Here is a 25,966-nt window from a genome sequence, read left to right on the forward strand (position 1 = left end):
TATTTGAAGCTGGAGTCACCGAATATTTCCCCCACCTTTCGATTCAGCAAAGTATTTGGTGACACATAATAGAATCCGCCTGTATAAATCAATAAAAACTGTAGAAATCGTTTATTTTATTTATTTATGGTTAGGAAAAAAATGCAATGCATTTTTCGGGGTTTGTTGTAAGACGAAGCATCCGTACGTGTTTCCGTCCACTCATCGCAAGTTTGCATTTAGTTTGCGAAAAATGGTAAAGAAATTTAAATTATGTATTTTATTATTTTTTGTTGCGTGGCGATCCACAAATATTGCGAAGATAATTTCAAAATGTTGCAGATTGAAAATATCTCAGCTTACATACCATGCTTCAGGTTCCACGTTAAAAAGTAACTGATTGTTACGAAAAAAAAAAACAAAAACACTATCACATAATGTAACAATAAATGCTAGTAAACTTAACTTGTTCTTTTTTGAACCTGTAATTGAGCTCATCGTAAGCCAGGCTCGTAGAAAGCCAAAAATGTAGGGGGCAGGTAAAAGTTAAGGGACCCGATCCAACCATATTATACTTCATAACCATATTATAGGTCATTTGCAAGCTTACCGTGAAAATTTTAGGGGGACAGTAAATATTTACGGGGCCGGCCCCCTAGACTCCCCGCGGATACTGACCTGTCGTAAGCTATGGTATCATAAGGGTAAAAATTATTTGAGTTCAGAGCTGTATGCAAGATGTACTTGGGGTTTTAGCTCTCTTTAACATGATCATATATAAAAGTAAGCATTTATCATATTTAGATACGTAAACAAAAACCTGAAATTGTATGACTTTGGGACCTTAAGTTTTTTCGTACGCCACTGCTTGAATGAATGTATAGTTATTTACAATCAGTAGATGTATCTTAGATGGACCTAGGAATTTTGGAGTGCGAAAATTTGATTCATGGAAGTTTGATGTAAATCTTTTGTATGTTGGTGTATCTTATAGAAAATTAAAATTTAATGGAATGTGATAATGGGTGAGATTAGATTTACTTTGAGAGGTCACCACTGTAAAGTTAGCGTGATGTAAAGTTACGTGGTTTTATGATTGGGCAAAGGTGGAATAAAATAAACCCTGCTGGGCTTCTAACCCCTTCGCTCGCTGAAGGTCCCTCGAATATATATTTCGGTTTCTTTTTCTTGTTCACCTCAACCATAGGTTGGTGGCCAACATGGAAATTTTAAAAATTTCCTCTCGCTTGGGGAGCTGTTTTATACTTTGATAAGACCTCTTCTTTGTAACCGCATATATTTATAATATCCTTGGTCTTCCTTTTCCTGCTTTTTCTTTTGCCCTTCCATCTATCAGCACGGTGATCCAATCGGAGTGCCGAATAAGATGGCCACGCATCCTGTTTCTTCTTTTTCCTCTTATCCTTTAGTATGTCTTCATTCCTTTTCGTTTTAGGTCCATGATATATGCAGCATTGTGCGTCAACACCACATTTCAAATGCTTCCAGCTTGGATGTTTCAGCTTTTCTGAATTATCTCCAATGATTTCCAAGTCTATGACCCGTAAAGAGCCACGCTCCATACCAGGAACTTAATAAATTGTTTATGAACGTCCAACGACACATTTCTTGATGTTAGTAATAGTCTTTTCCTATTGAATACTTGTTTAGCCTGCGCTATTCTGGAACTTACATCTTTTTCATTTCTCCCGTCCCAGGATATTAGACCTCCTAAATAGAGAAACATCTTAACGTCTTCGATTTTCTCTCCATTTAGCCATACGTTTGCCTCTTCGTGTCCTGCTCTTGTACACTTTATTACTTTGATTTTCTTATAATTTCTCTTCATTTTGCATGTTTTTCCAGTTGGTCATTCAAGTTTGAAAGTGCTTCCTCCAAGTTCTTTTCGATCTCAAGTATCAATGCTATGTCATCAGCAAATTTTATTGTGCTGAAAACCTGACCATTTACTTGTACGCCTTTCTTGTTTTTATCCAAGAATTCTCAACTGCTGACAGTACACAGTTGTATTGATGCTCTGACCAGCTGGTAGTAGTTCCCGATGCACGATGCCGCGAGCAGTCCACCAAACACACAGAAGGACCATCGTCTGGTGTGTGCTGGTTTAGGCTGTTTCGGACCCGGTTCGTGGGATGCTAATCAATGGTGACGGCGTCGTGGAGCTTCGTATAGGACCCACTTCTCATCACATGTCAAAACCCTATCCTGAAATGGCTCCTTCCTCAGACGAGACACCAAAGAAACAAAGGTGTTTGCTCGCGTTGCATTCTGGCCCGGAGTGAAATCATGTGAGACTTATCGACCCAACTTGTAGTGTTTCCCAAATTGATGGAGGCGATGCCGAATGGTTTCTCCACTCCCAGTTCCTCACATACCTGGCCACTGTTCGCTTCTAATTGCTGCCTGAAGTTCTTAATTTTGTGCATGTGTTGTTCTTCCGGCACGTGGTGCGTCTTCGAGTGTTTCGTCACCGACCTTAAACTTGTTAAACCACCACTCCACTGTTCACGTAGTCACGACACCCTCATCAAAGGCCTGGCATTTCTTCTGCCCCACTACAGCCCGTTTGACCCCAGTACATCATACACGCCCTTATGACGCTCTGTGTAGGTCCCATGTTAACTCTGTTCTTACGCACATTCACGATGTAATTGAACTACAGCAACCAGGTATTATGTTGGATATACCCACACCAACAACTGACCTTCGCCTTGTCTCCATACACATTCAACTGACAGTGTGAGGGCTAATGGAACACAGATATCCACAAAAAGCGACAGAAATTTCTTGGTTACCTTTAAAGTTAAAGACCACGCAGAACGTGAAGTTGGCCTCATACAAGAGTATAACGGTATTATGACAAAGGACGAGGAAAAGAAACAGTACCTATTTCAAGTTGTTGTGGAACATAGGAACCGATATCCATACTGTTCAAAGAATATCTTATCTAAGTAAACTAATAATGTAAAAGTTAAGTGTAAAAATAGAGTAAACAAATAAATTTAACAAAGTTTTAATAATGTAAATACAATAAGCAATAATGAGCTTTTATCTATAACTGTGCAATATGTATATAATAATGTTTATAACAAACTATATAACAATATATGTGCATAACAATGTGTATATACCTATAGTATTCAAAATTTCAATCGGCTTGCGCAACCATTAAAAATTGTTCTAAAAATTTAAAATTTTACCAGTGTATCTATTTTAAGTCGTGCTGCAAGTGAAATTCGAAAAAAAATCCCTAATTTTTGAACCACCCTAATATATATACAAAATTTAAATCAAATTATGTAGATGTTACAAATTGTAGCAAGTTTTAAATGTTCATAAATTGCCAACTACAGACTATTCATTTCCTCGATTTGTGAGTATACATGAACATATTATATAATCAAAGCGGCACATGAGGGAAGTTACGTCGGTAAAAATTTATGTCTTATTGCTTCGAACTAAAAGCAAGAAAACTTACGTAATTTATTTAAACATCAACATCTATTTCCATCTTTATTCTTATTATTTATTTATTTATTTATTTTTTTATCTCCGCACCTCGCAACATCGTCTGCTTTCACACAAAACAAACTTCTTTCTCTCACGTAGCTCAATTTCTCTGGAGACGACTCTGCATTCGCACGAATTCGGGCGAACAATCCCAGCAGGTTTGAACTATAGTCGAGGCACTCCAATTTATTTACACATGCTGGGAAATTCGCAATCGCATTCATAATCGCATTTGGGTCCAATAGAGGAACGACCTAAGAGTAGGGATATTTTTCATATAAGAGACATTTAGCATTCATTGAAGGGATTTTTGTTCAATATAACCTGGCAGCACTGTCCAGAATCAATCAACAAACATGGCGGGTAGAGAGGACGATGGTGAATGTTGGAATATGGCAATTTTGATGGAGAACGTAAAAAACGCTTCATGGACAGCAGTATCGGAAAAGCTGAAGGACATATCTGTATTGTTATTGAATGACTGCAAACGGTACTTACATTTTTTATTGTTAAAAAGTTGTAATCATAGATTTTAGTGCATGTTATCAGTGCAAGGCATATTTTGTGTACTGTGAATACTAGGATGTCTTATATAGGCATAGTTAATCAAAAACGTGAGCAAAAAATCCTAACACATTATTTTGACTAAAATAAGTAATATTTTTGAGTGTAACTTTTAAAGTTAAGGTGAGCATACAATGTATTTTGCATTAAAAAAAAAAAAAAATAGATTACACCATGTAATCCTTCGCACGAAAAGATTTATACATAATATACACACTGAAATTACCTATGCGAGTTTGAATATGTTATGAAGTGCGTAAACGTAAAGTACTGCGTAGCAAGCGTACTATGTAAATAGGAGAAACGAAAGGTACAGAATGACAAAGTCTAATATAGCATAACAAAACAAAAAGCTTGGAACTCCCAACAATACGGAGGGAGATCTTAGACAGAGATGAAATTCTGAATTTTTCCGTTATATTATTTTTATAATTAGAAGAAACATGGGATAAATTCCAATTATGGGGGCCCACAATTTTTTTCCTAAGAATTAATACTTTTTTTTTTTTTTTGATAACTATAATTTTGGTTAGGTTAAGTTACATGACTTTACGTTGTATTTACCTTCATGGTTTGTATTGGCACCCCACAATTAGAATTAACCCGAAAATTCATTTTGTGATCCTGCGTGGAGATTGGGCGTGCTTCAAAGTAGGTCATGTTAAGACTTAGGCTTACGTTAGATTAGGGTTCATATTCCTGCAACTAGTACCTGATTGGGGTAATAAAAGAGTGTAGGTGGGAATAGCATAATAAATGTATGGCACTAGTAACAAACCATTTATTTAATACGATATTGTGGAAAGTTTAAACAAATTACAAAGCGTAGAATATGTGTCGAAAAAAGGAATAATAGGGAAAAGGCAAGGAATGAGAAGTTATATTTTCAAGTGTTCAGTATCTTTGATTATTTTCGTCTGTCCCTTATGAGGGATGATATCCCTCGGCAATCACACCACCCAGGGAAGTGGGAAAGGAAGAAAGTGGCGTGATCTTTATAGTAGGTACCATCCCGGCTTTTACCTGATGTGAATGGGAAGAACCCAGGAAAAAACTCACTCGGGATCTTTGCCCAGAAAAAGGCTTTTACACCTTTACAGCTGAGTGTCGAAAATACAAGTAGCTAAGAGAGGAAATAACATGCAAACATCTCATATGATATTATTTAGGGGTGCAGTAATGTAATTAAATTCAAGTAGTTGTCACAATAACTGAATAACACCAGCCTGAGTTTCTTTGGCGCTCCGAGTACTCCTAGTGAAAATGGATATTCAGTTGAAAACTTTCATTGTACTACCCATTACCTATATAATCATCATAGATACCTTGACGTTCTTGGCAGACCATTTGCCGCAGGTGAGAAGCTATCATCCACGACGGTCTTCAGTTAACCTCTTCTTCTTTTATGTACGATTTTTCTGTTTTAACCCAATAGTTCTGGTGATACGAAAATCGTGACTAACTGATTCATACTAGCTTTGCTATATTCAATAACTAACACTAAAATACAAATTGCTGAACAAAACAACGTTTATTATAAAATAATAAGATGTGTGACAGTTTCGCCAACTAACTGAACATAGTGGCTTCATCAGACCAGGGTTTGCCCAAGTGGGCCCAGCCCGAAAAAACCCGGTGGGTTTTTTCGGGTTGGACCCACCTGAAAAAACCCACTTTAAAACCCACCTGGGTTTTTGACCTATTTGTTAGTATATTATTGATACAACTAAGGTGATCACTAGAGACCGGATGTTAGGCAAAATGCCTATTCTTTAATATTAAAGATATGATCAAAAATAACGTTTTAAAGTTTATATGGGGGGTTATAGTTTCAATTTAAGCCAATTTTATTTTGCCTATTTCTACCTTTACTGCCTAAATAATTGCTTTAGTGCCTAATGTTGCCTATTCTATGCATTTTCTTCAAATTAAGCCTTCATTGGAAAAAATGTAATTTATATAACATAAATAATACACACATATATGTGTATATTAGGTGTTTGTGAACACAAGCACGTGATACGTGGCAAAATATATATATATATATATATATATATATATATATATATATATATAGAGAGAGAGAGAGAGAGAGAGAGAGAGAGAGTGAACTTCAAAGATGTGCACATGCTTAGGGAAGTGATTAGTGATATCAAAAGAAGACAAACAGTCCTCTTGTATTTTTTTTCATATTCCGTGTCATGTACAAGTGACAGAGTGCCAACTTAGAATCGAAAATCGAATCCTGACAATTGGAACGAAACCGAAAGATGTGCGCATACTTCGAGAGGTGATTCGTGACAAGAAAAGAAGACAAAAAGTCCTCTTGAATGTCACGAATCACCTCCCGAAGTATATGCACACCTTTATGTCTCGTTCCAATTGTCAGGATTTGATTTTGGATTCCAAGTTCGCCCCCTTGTCACTCCGACACGACGTGGAATTTGACAACATGCAAAAGGACTTTTTGTCTTCTTTTGATGTTATGAATCACTTCTTGACGTATGTGCACATCTTTCCGGTTCTCCCAGTATATATGGAATGCATAACAAGCTTCGTTTTTATATATACAATAAAAGAAGATATTAACAAAGAAGTATGTTTCTATATTCTTTGAACATTATCTATGACTTGAATCTAGTTTTTAATTATGTTGAGTATTTATCTTCATTATTTCGAGTTACATTTTAGTGCCTATTTTACTGCCTATTTTTTAAATTTTTAGTGCCTATTTGCCTGCCTATTTTCCAGGTTTTTAGTGCCTAAACATCCGGTCTCTAGTGATCACATTGTAAGTGATTTTTATCAGATTTTACATTTTCCTTGGGCGAAATAGAGGCTTTCACGTTAAGGTATACAACAACATTCAACATAAGACCTTTATAAAGTTCTGAATGCACTAAATGAATTTTTTTAAAAAAAACTTACCTTAGCTTGAGGAAGTAAAAGAAGCAATTTTGTACTTTAGAAAATATTTTCCGTGAATAGTATGCTCGTCGACTTGGCATTATCACTCATACGTTTGACGGGTTTAAGGTTATAGGTGCCGGTACTAATAGTGCACATGTAAATACATTAGTAAAACTATTAGTATTATTTCTTACCTTTGATGTAAAACACAAGTTTCTTCAGCTACAATTTTGTTTTCCAACAATAACAGTTTAATTCAGTCATTTGTTTGCTACTCTTCAAATAAGCATTCTGTAGAATCAACACCAGCAATAGCGTAAAAATTCTTGTCAAATTTAAGAAGCTTAATGCTCGGGGTTCCGAAGACTATGTAACGTTTACTATTTCAAGTGCTGAGTTCAAATTTCCGTACTAGTGGAATTTTTGATGTACACGCCATGAAAGAAGTGTTCGGGAAATTCCCGAATTAAACGCAGAAGGTTCGGAAATGAATACTTCAACAATAAAACTATTTATTTTAGTCTGCCATACGTCCCGTAAAAAACGAGTGTGTTCCGTTTTTGGGCCCGAGTGTCCCACGTCCCCGTAAATTTAGTCGGGACAGGGAAATGTCCCGTATTTTAACTCAGTTCCATTTCATCTATCAATATCAGCTTATTCGAAAAGTGAAAAACAAGAAATTCTGACATTGGCTGGGAATCCTGTAATTGATGGAAACTCGGATACTCTCCGGAACATTAAAAAAAAAAAAAAAAAAAAAAAAAAAAGGCTTTGAGTGTTTCTACATTTACAAACACAGGGAAGATGACTAACCCTTTCTTCAGCAACACATTAGATAAGTTAACAAGAATTATAATCTTTTTCAGAGGCTAGGGGCACAGAATTGTGCTTTGGTCCAAGAAAAATGTAAATCTGGTACTGACAATTACACACGACACAAGGAGAAAAATCAGCTTTTCATCAGATTAAACTGACGAACGTAATTTTGGCAGATACAGCCATGTAAATAAATATTGCTAAACGCGCGAAAAATATTGAAAGTAGATTGTACCACTGATTTAAATAATTTGCATATTATTTTCCTGTAAAGCATTTTTATAGCACATCTTAAGTTTTTAGGCATATTCAGTCTATACAATTAATTGCAGGGTACGAACAGAGAAAAGCAGCTGCTGCTTAGTGAACTTTCGCCTATTATACTCTTAAAAATATAAATTAATTAATTAAATTAAATGAAATCTTTTAGTTTTAGTCTCACGGTTATGCCTGCTATGCTCAAGGTAACGGTGATGATGAGAAATGAATGAAATGACAGAATGAAGAAAGTGGGAGGAAACGTGAGAATCTCGAGAAAACCCACGCACAAGGTGTTTTTCCACCACAAAGCTCACTTGGCGCCAGCTAGAATCGAACTAGGAATCCCATGCACTAGAGGTGAACGCTCTATCACTGAGCCACTGCGGCCTATTATATTTTTGTTCATAATCAGACTACAGTTCATTGCATTGTGTTGGAAAGTTGAGGAAAGGGGACATCTGAGGTGTACCGTATTCTCATGGAGAAAATATGGCAGGTTTATTTACGCTGGAAGATGTTAATTTCATATAAGACATTTTAAAACATGTATTGATTTCATACAATATGAATTGTATCTTTGTTTTAAATTAATAGACCCCTTTTGGTATTCATATTTGGCGAAAGTCAGTCAGGCTTCTGGATGACTTGATCTACATTTGTTCGTTTGTCTGCCGAGCTCCTTCATGGCTATGCGGTTAGTGTACGCGTCTTCGGCGTGGGACCCGGGTTTGCTTCCCGAAGGGAGCTCATGTGGTTCGCATTCCACATTAATCAGTAGGTCCCGTCTCATATAGCCTTGCGGCTGAAAGGGACGTTAAACACAAAATCAACTCAACTTTTGTCTGTCTCTACCACACACACTACAGGGTACAACTTTTGGCCTTTTAAGTTAAAATTTTCAGAATACAAGCACGAGACACTAAATTTCCTGTATAGATTTTGGCGGCATATCAATGTAAAATATCAAAATGGTAGCCATTTTTTCAGAACAGCGAGTATTCACGCTACGAAGCGCAATTTTCAATCTTTTAAGTTGAAATTTTGACGGTGGAAGCACGAGATATGCTAAATTTGCTGTATAGATTTTCTCGGCAATCGAATGTAAAATTTCAAAATGGCGGCCATTTTTTTATCAAAACAGCAGTAAGTAGAAAATTGTTTCAAGTTGTAACAATGACAATATTGAAATATAAATCACATTTTAACACTTTTACCCCAAAGACATTGAGATATTTCGAAAAAACCCAATTAAACTCGAAAATACCCGAAAAAACCCATATGGGCCCAAGTGGGTTGGGCTTTTTCAAAAAAGCCCGGGTTTTTTCAAACCCTGCATCAGACACTGTAAAAACAAGAGAGAGTTGCATCTACATATAACAGAAACACAGAAAATGGTTCTGAACGCTGATTGGCTGATCAAAACAGATCCAACCAATCATAACAGAAGTTGATAAAAATGAAACTAAGCTACAAATTAAGACTTTCCAATAACTTGCCGCACTGTTCGTCAATTTTAAGTCCTGTATTCCAATTCATAACACAGTTTTTCTCTTTTTCAATGAACCCGGCATGCTTCCACTTTCTTATTAACGTCCTTTGTTCCCGTTTCCCTTACATGTTTAAAAATCGCATTGTTTCCTCTTTCCAATCTCACATCATCTTGGTGTTGTTTTAACCGTTCTTTTAGTCCCCCCCCCCCACTTCACTAATATAAGAACTATTACAATCACCGCACCTTATCTTATAAACCACTCCTCTTCTTTCCATCAGCTTCTCTTGGTTTTCCTCTTTCTCTTCTTTCTTCTTTTTCTTTATGCGTAACACGTCCAGTAGTCTCCTGCTCTCTTTCCTGTATGTTGAAACCTTCCCTATTTTCTTTTGAGCTCTCTTGATTATCTCAGTATCTTCTCCTCCATCTTCTTCTTTCTTATATTCCTTCTTCTTACTTTTCTGGTTCTTTCTTCTTATCCTTTCCATCCTTAGCTTTCTTTTATCATATCCGTTGGTCTCCAATTGGTTGTGAAATTTCTCTATATCTTCCTCTGCCTTCCTTTTGTCACTACTGATCCACATGATCCTCTCCTCTATGAAATTCCTCTTCGTTGATCGATCAACATCACTCCGTTTATGACAGAAGTTCCCTGATGCACACTTTTTCAGGACCATTCCGTGACCAACTTGTCACTCTGCCTGCTTATTTTCATATCTAGAAACACAATAGTCCCTTTCTCTTCTATTTCCTTCACAAATTTACTAAATTGCCTCTAAGTACCTTTTCATATCCCGAAGCAATCATCAACATACCTGCTCAAAATCATAAGCTTGCCCCCTCCTTTCCTTTTAGCTTCCTTTTCCCACCTGTTCATCACTATCTCCACCAATACCGGACTCATTCTCGGTCCTATGCTCAGGCCTTCCTTGATCCTTGCTAATCTCTTTCCTATAACGCAAAAACTGTTCCTCCATATAGTCTTCAAAGATTCTTTGAGCTTTTCTGCACTCCAACCATGTATTTTCTTTCCTTCCATTTCCTCGGTTACTGCTTTCAATATATACTCGCTCTTCAAGTTCGGGAATATCGCTTTCACACCAAACTCATGCTAAGCAACTGCGTTCTACCTTCCATACATCCAGTCTATTATTGGGTTACGTACAACCATTCCCTGTATTCCTGTACGTGCTTTTTCTTATTCACATCTTCCTTCACCACTCCTTTGTCACGATAGAGCTCCTCCGTGGCTAAGCGGTTAGCGTTCGCGCCTTTGGCGTGGGAGACCCGGGTTCGATTCCTGGCGGGAGCTCATGTGGTTCGGATTCCACGTTAATCAGTAGGTCCACGTCTCATATAGCCTCGCTGCTGAACGGGACGCTAAACTAAAATCACCTCATCTCCTTTATCAGGATAGTGTTCTGGTTACTGACCTCCAAGAACAAATCGTAGGAACTCATGCTTCTTTGTCTCCAGTCAGAAATACAGAACATCTGCTTCTCATATGGGAATAAGAAAGAGTTAAGAGAAATAACAAAACGGTATTTGCGTGGCCAAGATACGCAGGTAAATTTATCATTATCATCATAGAGTAAACATTGCTTGAACGCAACCAACTTCCAAGATAGACAGGTGGCCAACTTACACAGTAAGAAGTAATGAATGTCGTATGGGAAAATGCAGGTTCAAGACGAACCAAGCCAAGATGAGCAGGTAGCCGAGTTGACAGGTTTTACTGTATTACTCCAAGTATTTCCTGTGTATGTACCGGATGGTATCTCCCATCCACTACAATTTAAATTTCGGGTAGAATTCGTTACAGATCTTGAAACTTTTGTAAAGCTACTCTAAAATAACAAATTGTACACAAAAATTACTGCTAGAAAACTTCATGAACTAAGAGCTTAATACCGTTCATCAACGACATTTTTATTCGCCCCCTCCCTCTTTTTTCTTCCACTATATCTTCTAGCACGTGTCTCATTATACAGTTTCTTCTCAGCCAATGACCCAACTAGTTTGTCTTTCTCTTTTAAACAAGTGTGTATGTGTGTGTTCTCAAGGAGCCTATTTTGAAGGCGATTAAGTGAATGTGTACCTATATTGTGGTATAGTAGCCTCACTCTAAAGGCAGCCACTTGCTCATATAGGGAAGCCGCCCTCATGTGCAGTTTCTTTTCATACTGTCTTGTTTGGTTTTCCTCGTCCTTGAAAGCTAACTGACGGACAATATACTCAATCAATCTGTACTCAAACTGTTGCCAAATCTTTGTTAACGATCATTTTTCTTTGACACAATTCCCCACGCCCACACACACTGTTAAGAGACATGGATGGAAGAGGGAAAGGAAGACACTATGAATGGCAACGTTTAGCTTTTTCATCTTCCAAAGGGACCACCAACTTTATGACTGCTTCTTTGTGCTTCTTTGGCTATCGTCTAGGCGCGTATTGTATAGTAAATAGTTATAACGAAATTGAGGGAACTTCTTGACTGTTCCTTGTATATATACACGTATAAACAAGTTGAATTGAGAACCTTCTATTTGTGAATTCGGTCAAAAACATCAAAATATGAAAGTTTTATATATAGCATTTATTGTACATTTTACTAGACAATTTCCTATTTACTTTCCATTTACGTTATGCAAGTCTCATCATGATATCATTTTCCTCATTTTTTAAAGGTAATATAATTATCTAGTATTCTCGAGAACCTCCTATTTTTGAAGTCGGTCAAAACATCAAAATATGAAAGTTTCATATATAGCATTTATTGTACATCTTACTAGACAATTTCCTATTTATTTTCCATTTACGTTATGCAAGTCTCATCATGGTATCGTTTTTTCTCATTGTTGAAGTTTTAAAGGTAATATAATTATCTAGTGTTTATGTATTACTTTTATTTTTTTCCTATTTGATTTTATTTAATTGAACAATATTCAACTACGTCCAGTAAAGGGTTTATGCCCGATTTTTCATGAAGTTGCAATAAAAAAAAATATTCGATTTATCATATATACATGGATAAACGAAGGAGGTGTATATGAAATTGACTAAATAAGTGAACAATAGATAAAAGTAACTTTTTTTCCCGCAGTTATTTCAATTACTGAAACTGCAGTCTTCTTCAGGCAATAATTAAAAAGGGGTTAAGGGAACATACCTATTACAAAAATATTGAGCAAAAAAGGATACCCTTCATACAAGAAACAATTACTGACTTTTCAGATTCAATTTAACAATTTTAAGCATCAACTCCCCCCCCCCCTTTTTTTTACCCTTCTCCCCTGCAGTTAACACAGCTGTACATTTATTGAAATTTTTCAGTGTTGATCAATCATTCGTACTATCTCCTAAAAATACAAATGGAACACGTCCTTTGTTGATTGAATCGGTAAGAGTTCTAACATCACATTAAAGGAGCACATAAGAAAGTCCCGTGAGAATAAAGAAGCCGTTTTAGGGTTGTCAAAACATATTGAAAATAGTAAAAGTCCAGTTTAGAAGGTAGAAGTCCTACACCGGGCGATTTCCAATATTGAAAGAAACCTATTTGAAGCTTATTATATAAAGACAATAAACCTGCTATTGAACACTGAAAAAGGAATCATTAAAGAAGACTGGGATATGCTCATGACCAATAAAAATACAAAATTTAAAGATTATATATATTTTATTACACATCTTTTAAGTCATACAAAAAAAGGAAAAAAAAATGAATGTACACATTAATTAGCAACATTCTACGTACAGGAACATTGAACATCAGTATTTTTCAAGACATAGGTAAGGAACAATGTCTTCATGCAGATAATTATAATGGAGATTAAATGCTTACATTCATAAATAAGAACATCTCGTTATTTCACAGAATACATATCCTAAATCTTTCTGCTTTTTTAGTGGTTGGTGGCGACTGGTCATTGACATCTTCACCGTCGCAACCCGACTAATGATGAAAAAGAAGCATTTCGTATAGATTAAAGGTGTGCTGTTCCAAAAATCTAGGAAAACAACAGCTGAGGCTGTAGTACCTAAACATAAAGCCCCTTAAGATTGGACCCTTTTTTTTTAAATGTTTATAAGACATGACATTCTTTTGCTAGAGCGTGCCTATTTCAGGTGTACCCTCGGAAAATATATGAAACACACTTCGGCTCCACCCCCGCCAAGCTCGGACGGAGGAAACCCTCCTTTTGCTTAGGGAAAAGAAGTGAATGATCTCAGCTGTGTTGCCAATTTGTCATTCAGTCGCTTGGTCTTGACGAGCGAAGATCGTAGGCTATTTAGAATGGCTAGCAAGACAGAGCACAGCAAAGTCCGTGAAATAATTCATTGTGGCAACGCGTTCGCATCCAACAATTGAAAGATCTCGGCCGCAGCAACTTGTCCTTCCTTTTTCGATGGAGGTACGGGAAAACACACATCGACAGCAGCGTCAGAAGGGACACACATGAAATAAAAAGGCTCACTCACTTAGCCTGATATTAGTTAGTTATAATCACTCAATTTTCGTCTTCTTATTTTGATATTTTACAGTGAAAAACTGACTGTGACTGAAATTGAAGCATTTTCCTCTGTTTTGCAATCCGCCTTACCTGTTTTGAAGACTGAGTCGAAGGACGTAATACAAACTGTGATAGAATGCTTTCGGTGCCTGAGGAACTGTTGTGCTGGTTCATTGGTTAATCAGAATAGTATTGCTCATGGAACTCTTATTTTAAAATATACAAGAGAGGTATTAGATATATTGTGTTCAGCTCCGAAAGAGGAAGATACACTAAGTGGACTTCGGCTGGGAGTGCAGTTTATAGGAAATATTCTCGTGAACAACAAGAAGAATCAAGAAATAGTATGGAAGGAGTTTAACGATCCTTTAAGGTAAGATTTCATTTTGACTAAAAATCACTTACATTGTTTTATGTTGTGTTTCTCAAATTCGTATTATTGTGAGGCTTGTTATGGAAGTTCTAAGCCTAATTATGAAAGGAATAGATGAGAATTCATTCAAAGCTTCCCTCGTTCCTAGATGTTGGGTGATAATGCAGTCTGCTTGTCTGCTTGATATACAGTCGATGATTATTTATGATACTTTCATGGACTTTGTCAATGTTTTTGGGGATTGGTGTTTCAACGGACCATCCTGGTTGTGGTTTATCTTTTATGCTGGGTCTTTATCCTTTGTAAATTCAGCTGCTCATTGCTTCACTGCGACATAAGAAGGACCTAATGTAATAACTGTGTTGACGTTGATATCATGCGGAGTCAAACCATTCTCGAAGGAAATATTCAATAACCGCTCGTGCTTTCAGTTTCTCCTTGTGGTCAAAATCCACTCTACTGTCTTTCTTTGGCTGCAAAGTTATAGAGAACAAGTATATATTATCACCAAATTTGGTATGATATGCTATAAAGGTTTAATAAATATGTTCTAACGTATTTACATGTCTAATTATAATATTCCTTGTTAGGCTTTGAACTTTCGTAATAATACTTGTATGCGTGGAACATGAAAATATACGAAGATCAGCTGAAAAAAATGTATAATTTTACTCAACGTAACAAAACAGCTCGTTGAAAAGTGTCTAACGCCATCTACATCCCGTCCTGTAAACGTGCCACAGTTCAAGTAATTATATTTTACTTGTAAAAGTGATATCTGAAAATCCTTTGTACTTATTCGCTTTCGGCCCTCCCGTATAGCTTTGTTCACGAAGGATAAGAGAGGGGACGGCATGGTAACTCAGTAGTAGAGTGCTTATTTCTGGTGTATGGGTTTCCTTATTCGATCCCCGGCCAAGTAAATTTGTAGTGGACATCGTGTCCTTGTTTTCTTTTTTCGGAATACTCTCGTTTCCTCCCACATTCTCATTCCACAAATTATTCTGTCATTCATTTGCCTTAGCCTTAAAATGTCAGTTGATTTACTGACACATTTACTTCTTTGGTGCAGCCTTCTTAGCAGTTTTCGGTTTTGCTGTAGCCTTCTGTGGCTTCTTCGGAGTTTTTGCCTTCTTCACTTTAGATGGTGATTTCTTAAGTTTGAGAGCAGCAGCTTTCTTCTTTTCGTCATTCTTCTTGGAACGTTTAGCTGCTGGCTTCTTAGCAGACTTCTCCTTTGATGCTGCTCGTTTCACCTTGGTTGAAGATTCACCTTCAGGCTTCTCCTTTAGCGATGAAGCACTGAGCTTAAACGATCCAGATGCACATTTTTCTTGGTCTCAACCAATGACCCGGAGGCAACTGCACTTCTCAAGTATTTCTTGAAAAATGGAGCAAGCTTCTCGGTATTCACTTTGTAGTTCTGAGAGATATATCTGTATGGCTTGCAGTGTTATTTCCACTTCAAATTCTTGATGACGTAGTTTACTATTTCTGGTCTTGGATGAGGTGTTGCTTTTGGTCACTTAGGCTTTGCATAGTTCTTTGGAGAAGCCTGTGCCGGGACTGCAGGTGCTGATGCCTATCTGCCATTACTTTGTGCAATAAACTCAACTATACTGAAGAATGAGCATAAACGTTAGACGTTGAGTTGAAAGTTTTCATTTCAAACGAGGGATAAGATCAGGAGGAAAAACAATAAAAACATCGGGAAAAATAAAAAGGAACAGACTCATCGGGATAGAGCAGTGTGAAGAACACCTCTTGACTGCTAGTCACACATCGAATGATGGTGCATCACACTGTGGATTGGCGGGCTCAGTTTGTGCATTGTTTTATTCAGGTAAGGAAGGTTACCAGCTGATGTTAGTGTTTTTGTTTTGGTGCCAACGTGTGCACTTCTTAATTACTGTTTCCCATTTCTTGTTTAACGAACTCATATCTATACTAAACGTTGGATTTAAAAAAAATCAAAAACAAGTCTTTCTGTTGCTCAAGTGTTTCAAAAACAAGTCTTCTTGGCTCCAAATCATTTATAAATGTCTCAACAGGCCTGAAACCGGGTATTCTGCTTTAGCATTTCAGAAATGTTCCTTATCCCGTATTTTAAACCTTTTTATTTTTCCCGATTTTTTAAAAATTGTTTTTATTCTGTGAACAAGGTTCTAAGGGAGAGCCGAAAGCTAGGAAGTACAAAGAATTTTTAGGAATCACAATTGCAGGTAATTAAAAATGATCGTTGAAATTCCTGAACGTGTTAGCATGTCGAGTAATTTCGTTCACCCCCTCTAAAATGGAGCTAAAGTTGCGTGCAGAAATTGAATGTTTAACAATAGAAGAGCCGTTCCAGGTCAAATCAACACATGAAATGTTGCACAAGGGTACTCTTCATATAGACTAAGAAAAATACCAAATTTCACCTTTATGTTATCAACCGATATTGTAGATAAGGCTGTATAAAGTTTCAAAAACTGCCCGAAATAGTATGTTCAATGTATTTTGAAATTGGAATTGCGGCTGTCCTAATTGTGCTTGAGAGCTGGTTGAGGTGTCATTTGACAGTATTTTGCATGTTCTTTCCTGTAGTGTACTTCAGTATATAGGCTAATACAGAATTCTTTTTTCAAAATCAAAATTCAAAATTTTTCAAAAAGTACATATTTTAAAATTTTGAAAGTAATTGAATGAATAGATAGTATTGTTTTAAAGCATATGACAATGTATGAATTTGAGATGATAATGGGTTCATTGGTAAAAAAAAATTAAACTAACACTAGTTTTTTCATTAATACCCTGTACCTAGCTGAAAAATACAAGTATGCGATGTTTTTTTTTTTTTTTTTTTTTTTTTGTTTTACTTGTGGGAATAAATATGAAGAGTAGAGTGATGGGTTTAAAATATATCATACAGACTTGTGATCTGCTGAATACTTATTAGTTCATATCCTAAAAACTTTAACTTAAAGCTAAGTTAAAGTGCTGATATGTTTGAAGTTTTGGTTTATAAAAGTTAATAAAATAGTACTAACACAAGTTTCATAATTAAAAATGTTACTTATATAAACGTGTTTTGTAAAAAAAAGTGTACATCTAGCACTGGTACAAGAGCAGGGTTTAAACCAGATCTTTTTAAATTTTTTTTAACAGGTTTAAACAAAAAATGCACAAATCGTGTGAATTTCATAGTGACATTTTCACGTATCTCGAATCATCTGTGTTAGCTGAATCTAATTTTTGCCTTGTAATTAAGGGGTCCTGATGAGCCTACAAAATTTCTCCCAGCTGGAAATCGAGTAGTGGTTCAGATGCCACTTTAAGTAATATGACCAATCTTTCATAACCTCGCTGTTACATAAGGACTTTAAGCCTAAGCAAACGAAACGAACTGAAACAGCTTTAGCGGGTAGGCCAGGGCCTACCCGAAATTTTTTAAAAATATAAACGGCTAAAAGATAATAAATATATATTTACTAGAAAGGAACAAATACTATACATTTATATATATATATATAAACATTGGCCTACTCAAAATTAAAACCTTGAAGCAGCCCCTGCTAACGAAACAAATTCTGTCTTCTCTATCTGCTTGCCTGAATTCTGTTTCATAGTTACCAATAATTTTAACTTTGCTTAAATATATTGATAAAAAGTAGGCAGACTTTTTCGACTACATCTGTAGCTTATCAATTGGACTTTTTAATTTTCTTGAATGATATCTCATACTAAATTTTTAATTTTAAAATTTCAGTATTCATTGTTTGTCTAAACGCCATTTTAACGCACTGATTATCAGAGACCTACGCAGGAATTTATTTCGGGGGATACACAGCTTTTTTTTTTGGGGGGGGGGCTCAAATTCAATATGGGGGCAGATTGTATTAAAATTTTCAGATAGTTTGCAGGGTTGGGAAAAGAAAGTGTCAAAGTCTCCAAATAAACTTCAATTAGAAGATATATGTCACCGCTGTCTATGGAGAAAATTGGTGGCTCAGGCATGTTTTACAGAAAAATGGAGAACTTGATGAAGTAAAAATAACTTCTTCATCCACCTGGATCATTTCCGTCATTCTCATATCCAAGAAGTGCTGATGTGCTGTGGATGTTAGTAGTGGACGTTCTGATAAAAGTGAATCCTGTAATTCTTACTGGAAGAAGTTACATTCTCCAAACTTCTTCAAACTTTTTACTGGAAGAAGTTACGTGGCTTTTTCAAACTTCCAATGATACTACTATTCATTGAAAAGTTTTACTATGGACTCATCTATACTCTCTCTTCAGATTAGTGTTCATTTTATTTTCACGGAAGTGTAAAACTTAGCATTCTTGTGTTATTACCCTACGTACAGAGTATTCTTCAAAAATCAAGTGTTGGTTTTGAATTTTCTTTAACAATGAACCCATTATCATTCCATATTCATTTTTTGCCAAGTGCTTTACAACAATACTATCTATTCATTGAATTAATTTCAAAATTTTAAAATATGTACTTTTTGAAAAATTTTGGAAGTAAAATTTTGATTTTGATTTTGAAAAAACAAATTCTGTATTAGCCTATATGATGTATACCTCAGGAAAGGACATGAAAAATGCTGTAAAATGACACCTCAACCAGCTCTCTAGCTCAATTACGAAAGCTCCAATTCCAATTTCAAAATTCATTGAACATGCTATTTTGGGGATTTTTTCAAACTTTACATAGCCCTATCTTCAATACCAGTTGATATATAAAGTTGAAATTTTGGTATTTTTCTTAGTCTATCTATAGGACATCTATGTAACAAATTTCTTTAAAATCTGAGATGGTGGGGTTAAGTCACTGTGTTGAATTGATATGGAATGACCCAGAAACAATGAATCTTACTTAAATTCATCATTTGCAAATCGTTTAAAATTACCTCGGAGTGGCTTACCTATATCTGACAGATTATAATCAATGTATGTTTATAATAATTTGTAAACTTATTCTTTGTATTTACTGTATCTAATATTTAATGTCCTATTAAATATTGTTTCAGTGTTCCCTGACACCTTCCTCAGAGATCTGGGCAACTCACATACAACTCTTCCCACTTCTTAGAAGTTCATGTTGCAGTCTTCCACATACACGCTGAAAAATGATGAGGGGAAAAAAAAAAAGTTAATGTAAATTCCTTGGATTTAAACACCTATCTCTTGAAACTGCTTTTCGTGTGAAGGCTTGCACAATTTTGTCCCAGTTTATAGAAACCCTGCTAACTTGCGAAGATGTTATTATTCCCTTAAATCTATGTTCAAGATTATTTGCACTTAAACTTACATGATTGCACACTTCTGTAATCACTTTGGAATTATTCAAGATATTAATATTTGTTGATTATGTTGCAAAACACGTAAAGAGCAATCTTGTCAATAAACTCAGAGGTACTCACAGAGGGGCACGGTGGCTCAGTGGTAGAGTTTTCACCTCTGGTGCTTGGGGTCCCTAGTTCGATCCCAGCTTTGTATGTAGACAAACACCGTGTTCGTGTGTTTTCTCGGGGTTCTTCCGCTTCCTCCCATGTTATTCATTCCACCATTTCATTCATTTCTCATCATCACCGTCTCCTTTACCCTAGCCAACATACCCGTGGGACGTAACACGGAAAGATTTTCATAGGTAATTTACTTTCACTTCTCTAAATTCTTACAAATAGTTCACAGAAATAATATTCAATGTTGAATTTTCACTCAGCACTGTCATCATTCAAGACCGAGGTAAGAAACTGTAATTCAACATTCAATAGGAATATGGAAATTAAATGTTTACATAGAAAAAAAATAGAAATATTTCATTGCTCCACAGAATACACGTCTAAATCTATGTATTTTTTCTTCAGTGATTTGTGACAACGGTGAAAAGTGTCAGTGATGTTATTTCAACTTTTGTCCAGAGTATCCGTGTCCAAATTTAATTTTAATGCCCTTGTTCGAATAATAATAATAAGCTTCGCATACGTATTTTTCTACTAATGATAAAAATTTTGCTTTTAATTACTTACGACGATTTTATGCTTTGAGCCTTTCAGGTGTTTTGGAAGGCTTGATATTGGGATATTCTTTTATTTAGCATTTAGAATCCTAGTGAGTGTGATTATCTTTATATTAAATTTCATACAAACCCGTAGACTTAAACGGATTTGTGAACAAACTTTTATAACCTGTTAAATTTTTTCTCGGTGGTCTTTGAGGACACTAATACTGTATTAAAACTATGCTTCCTGAAAACTTTTCGTAGTTTGTTTGAACACGAATGAAATAAACATATGGAAAAATCGTAAGTTTCAAAAAAAAATGTTCACCAATCCGTTTGAGTCTGCAGGTGACTATGATGAAATTTCATGTACACTCATGTCCAAAATGATTGTCGCATATCTATAACTGTTTACTTGTAAGAATATAATTCGATAATGATTTTGCATGGTACTTTTAATACTGATACTATGTGTATAATCGGAAAATGTATATTTGTGGTAAATTTCATAGGAAAATAGTTATAAATACGAAAATTAGAATGAGTAAAACAAAATGTTACTAAATGGACAAGAAAGTTTTATTTTCATTTCATTGTTTTTATTTACTGCTCTTTTGACATGAAATTTTCCACATACATGTCTTTGCCGATTATGCACATACTAAGATTATAAGAAATACCGGACGAATTCGTTATCAAATTATATTCCTACAACATATTTATAGACATACGACAATAATTTTGGACACGAGTGTACGTACCAAGACACATATAAGCATGCCAAAGAGGATCACACTCACTATAGAGGAGCAAGCAAGAGAAGATCTCTGACAGCTAGCACCGGCGTTATTACTACTCACGTGTCAAGGCTTTTTCGGTGCATCTATAATGGCAATTTTCTTAATGGCTTTTCTTAGTGATCGTGATTGTTAACACTAGCACCAAAGTAGGGGCTACATTTTTCATCTGCACTTGGTAAGAAACTTCAGGGACCATCTCTTGATGCCTCCTATTCAGGACGAAAGAACATATTCGAAATGGCAAGTACTAGAAGATCCCAACATAGGTCCTTTCAAAAACACTGAAAGACTCAAATCATAACATCGACATAAGTATAATTAATAACAAACTTTATCGTTAGTAGGAAGACAGATATGCAAGGCATTTTTTTTTTTTTTTTTCATTCGAACGAAATTTACCAAATTTATTGACACTTTTCACCGCCACCACGAACCTTTGAAGAAGAAGATAGATTTAGTTGTGTATTCTGTGGAGCAACGAAATGTTTCTAGTTTTGAATTTAAACATTAAATTTCCATACGCTTATTCCCACTTAAATACAGTTTCTTACTTTGGTCTTAAAAATGATGACAATTGTCAGCGAAAATTCGATTCTATAAATATTTTAGTGAATGATTTATAAGAATGTAGAGGAACAAACGTAAATACATTAGAGTTTATTGATATATGGTGTAAGGGAATACCAAAATAGTACAATTAATGAAACATTAGACTCAGAAGTAAAAGGCAAGTTTATAATTTAAGACAATGAACTTCGTTTGGATTCACATCTTCCACTGTTAAAAATTCAATCACTACACGTTGACATAGCAGAAACTCTTGAGTTCATGTTCTTGCTACTTGTACAGAACAAGAGAACGAATGCCACGAACCTTCGCATGTTTGTAGCGGGGGAGATGCGAGATGCCGGGTAAGTGCCGCTTTAGGCAGGTTTGTTATCAGGAAGCACCAGAAATCGCAATAGAAATTTTAATTTAGTTGCAGCTCCCTTATGTGAGTTTTATCCTCTAATTTGTAAATCCTCGTGAAATTATAAAAAGTTATGTGTTTCATTTTGTATAATATGAATTACTGTATAACAAAAGAAATAAAATCAACGTACCTTGCTTATTCTTCTTATTTATATATCAGACTGGGATATTTTTGACAACTTTAATAAGCCTTTCGTGTCGTTATCCAAGCGCACATCTCCTAAAGGTCAAATATCAAGTTGACTACCTACATTTCATTTATTGGATTCTTCTACATGCAGAATCGAATCATTTACTTCACACTGCAAGAATATCAAAGCACCAAACTAAGACTGGATTAATGACTGATACTTAAGCTAATCATTCAACTACATACAATAAAAAGGAATTATTCTAGGTATTCAATTCATTTTTATATTGAAAGGCTTGCGGTAATTCATTCTCCCATGGTTCAGGGTGCATCAGATCAGTAAACAACAATACACCGCATTGTTGATTTACGCTAGATTGCTTCCCTTTTTAATTTTCTCTAATTCTATAATCTGTCCAATTCCCCCCTCGTATATGCTGGCGCCTCTGGAGTGGGAATATGATTTTCTTTCTTTCTATTTTTCTTATTTGTTTTAACATGTTACTCTTGTTTTAATTTGTTTGAATCTCTTTCCTATCTCAAGTGAATGACTAAAATCTGAAGAAACATCTCCTAGATATATTAATTGTTGTGATTTATATTTAGGAATCTTCTTGTGTATGAAGACAGCAAAGTTCCTAATTACACAGCGATGGTGGTTTACAACATCTTGCTTGGGAGTCCTAGTTTAAGTAAGGAAGTTAGTGTTGAAGTGCTGGACGCATTAATTAAACTCTCAATGGATGGATCAGAATTTGCGTAAGTAAATCTGAATTATTATACAGGGTGTTTCAAAACAACACCAACAACGTTTGGGAGGTGATTCCTCACATCAAGATAAGACAAAAAATATAGACCAACCTGGGTGCACAAATGCTTCGTTTCGGAGTTATAGGCTGCCGAAAACATGAAAAAATTTATTTATTTATTTATTTAACGGCAGAGTTAAGGCTATATTTGCCTTTTCTTACACTCAACCAACTAAAATGTATACAAGATATACGTACTACCATTGTCATCTAATCCATAAAGATTACAATTACTACATTAATGCATATGTACATACACACCTCGTATACCCCTACACACGAATATGCTCCCTTACATACCCTTTCCCACGCCATATCCTCATACTATTTATCATAAAAACAAGAAAACTATACATACAGCATACACAGAACGATATATGTATTCTTAAAAGTATACTACCTTACATTCCCCCCTCCCCCATATCTTCCCACAAACCTAGTATTATAGATACATACCTCAAGTTTCTGTTTACATTTGATTGCTACTGCTCATCTTTGTGGGAGAAAAAAAAAAAAATCTTTGAACTTTAAAGACCCATAGCTCCAAAACTATGGGACCTACCGTAGTCGGGTCAAGACTTCACTTAGAAACTAGTATGTGCCCTATCCAAATATACAGGTTTCAGAATCTTGCGATACTTCCGCAACACTTTTTATAGGGGTAGTTGGTGAGTACTTCAAATTATATGTTCTTAGCTAAACTCCCTCTATAAAAAGGATTGCGGAAGTACCGCAGGATTCTGAAACCTGTATATTTGAATAGGGCACATACTAGTTTCTAAGCGAAGTCTTGACCCGACTACGGTAGGTCCCATAGTTTTGGAGGTATGGACCTTTAAACTTCATTTTTTCATGTTTTCGGCAGTGTATAACTCCGAAAGGAACCATTTGTGCACCCAGGTTGGTCTATACTTTTCGTCTTATCTTTGTGTCAGAAATCACCTCCCAAACGTTGTCGGTGTTGTTTTAAAACACCTTGTATGTTATAATTGTTAATGTGCATATGGCAGTGAATTCTAACTGTATGTCACTTCAACAAGGAGGTACTCATGCTATATGCACATTTCCTGTTTTAATCGACCTACTGTGTTTTTTTTTTAACGTTTGCGTTAACCACTTAACAGAAGATACCAATCTTTGAATGTACAAAGCAGACTTAAAAATACTTAAGTTTTGATTATTCGCTTGTTGCTAATAAAAGAAATTCAGAGTGAAAAAGCACAGCTTAGCCGGGAATCGAACCCGAGTCCCTGGCTTACCATGAGTAACTTTGAAATTAGATGTTTTGAAGAGTGACATGGTCTGGCTGGTTGTGGACAAACTAGGCAGTGTTGTTAACACACAGGCACGTTAAAGCGGATATCCAGGTTCGATATTCGGCTTCAGTTGTACATTTTCACTCTTTGGATTTTATACCAGTAAAATACACGTATCGAAGGTCCAAATTTTTCGTGCACAGTATCTAGCACTATCAAGGATGAAAAGAACGTAAGGAAGTTGTAAGATTTTTCCCTTTCATATATTATGCACTCAATCTTTTTGCCCATCCTTGTTAATGTTGGATGTTTCTGAAAGTGGAACTTGGAGGACATACCAGGTAAATGATAATTATGATAATGTGTTTGAATATATAGAACAATAAAGATATTCAAATGGCAGTACACGAAACATGCATCAGTTAGCCCGGTAATCCACAGCCCATTCCACAGTGAATTGACGATAGGATACTTCAACATCCTGGACAAGCATGTCCATGTGTCACTAAGTAGGTTTACGAGAATTATTAATAAACTTAATATTTTCTAAGCAAAAGATACCCATTTATAGGGATAAAGAAACAAAAAAGTTATATGGTAATAAATAACAATAAATGCTTGAGTTGAGCTAAACGTTGTAAAGTGTTTTTCTTCCTCATGTAAAGTTTTTTTTTTTTTTTTGTATTTTATATTAATGATGATAATTCGTACTTATTACAAGATGAATACAAATATAAATAAATGTTATATCTAACTAGTTGAAATGCCCGTTCTTTACGCAAGGAAAATAGTTTATGGAAAATATTTGAACCCTCCTTTGTATACGGATTTCAACGAAAATTTAATGATAAAAACCCATAAAATACTCTAGCGTAGGGATAAATTTTGAACCCCAATATTCCCGTAGGATACACCCTTTAATCAGAGTGACATGGTAGCTTGAGATATGGATTAAGTATGTTCCCGAAATTTATTTCAAACGGTTCAGCGATTTTCCTGTCATGTGATCATAAAGAAACAGACAGCATCTATTTCAGTGTGGCGAATATATATATATATATATTCTCTCTCCCTCTTAAAACAGAAATTTTCAAAAAAGAAAACTCTTAAGACAGGTGACCCCTTATTTTTAATGAGGAATTTTCCTAACTTGAAAGACTCGTGAGATACTGTATTTTTGGCATAAATCTTGCACCCCATATATCCCCTTAGGATACATCCTTTAATGAAAATAATGTGATGATAACTTAGCTCGACGTAAGTACTAACTATGGTCCAAAATTCATTTCAAACTGAAATAAGAAGTAAAGCTTTTCTCGTGTCGTGATGAATATGATTGTTCTCGGGCAATTAGTGGGGTGAATTCTACGTCGTCCAACGTTTCAAGAAGATAACATTCTTCTTGTCTTCAAGGTAAAGTATGAGAGAGAGAGAGAGAGGCACACACACACACACAAAAAAAAAAAAAAAAAAAACTTTTACTATATACAGGGATTGGACAAAAAAATGTAAAACCTTTACAAAAATGTGAAAATCATACCTACTATGGTGTGGGGCATCCTTTTGCGTCTAA

At 35.6% G+C, this 25,966-nt stretch overlaps 1 protein-coding gene across 1 annotated transcript in view; it reads left to right on the forward strand.

The window, feature by feature from the left end:
* The first annotated feature begins 3,807 nt into the window (after nt 1-3,807).
* The window catches only part of LOC145672480 (ataxin-10), a 41,739-nt gene continuing 19,580 nt past the window's right edge, over nt 3,808-25,966 (forward strand). The window contains exons 1-3 of the mRNA XM_081741642.1: nt 3,808-4,000; nt 14,096-14,437; nt 22,935-23,087. Coding sequence (XP_081597768.1) covers nt 3,867-4,000; nt 14,096-14,437; nt 22,935-23,087 — 629 coding nt within the window. The 5' untranslated portion in view covers nt 3,808-3,866. The remainder of the gene's footprint in view (nt 4,001-14,095; nt 14,438-22,934; nt 23,088-25,966) is intronic.

This window comes from Thermobia domestica, chromosome 16 (assembly GCF_964235325.1).
Source record: "Thermobia domestica chromosome 16, izTheDome1.hap1.1, whole genome shotgun sequence".
NCBI classification, from domain to species: domain Eukaryota; kingdom Metazoa; phylum Arthropoda; class Insecta; order Zygentoma; family Lepismatidae; genus Thermobia; species Thermobia domestica.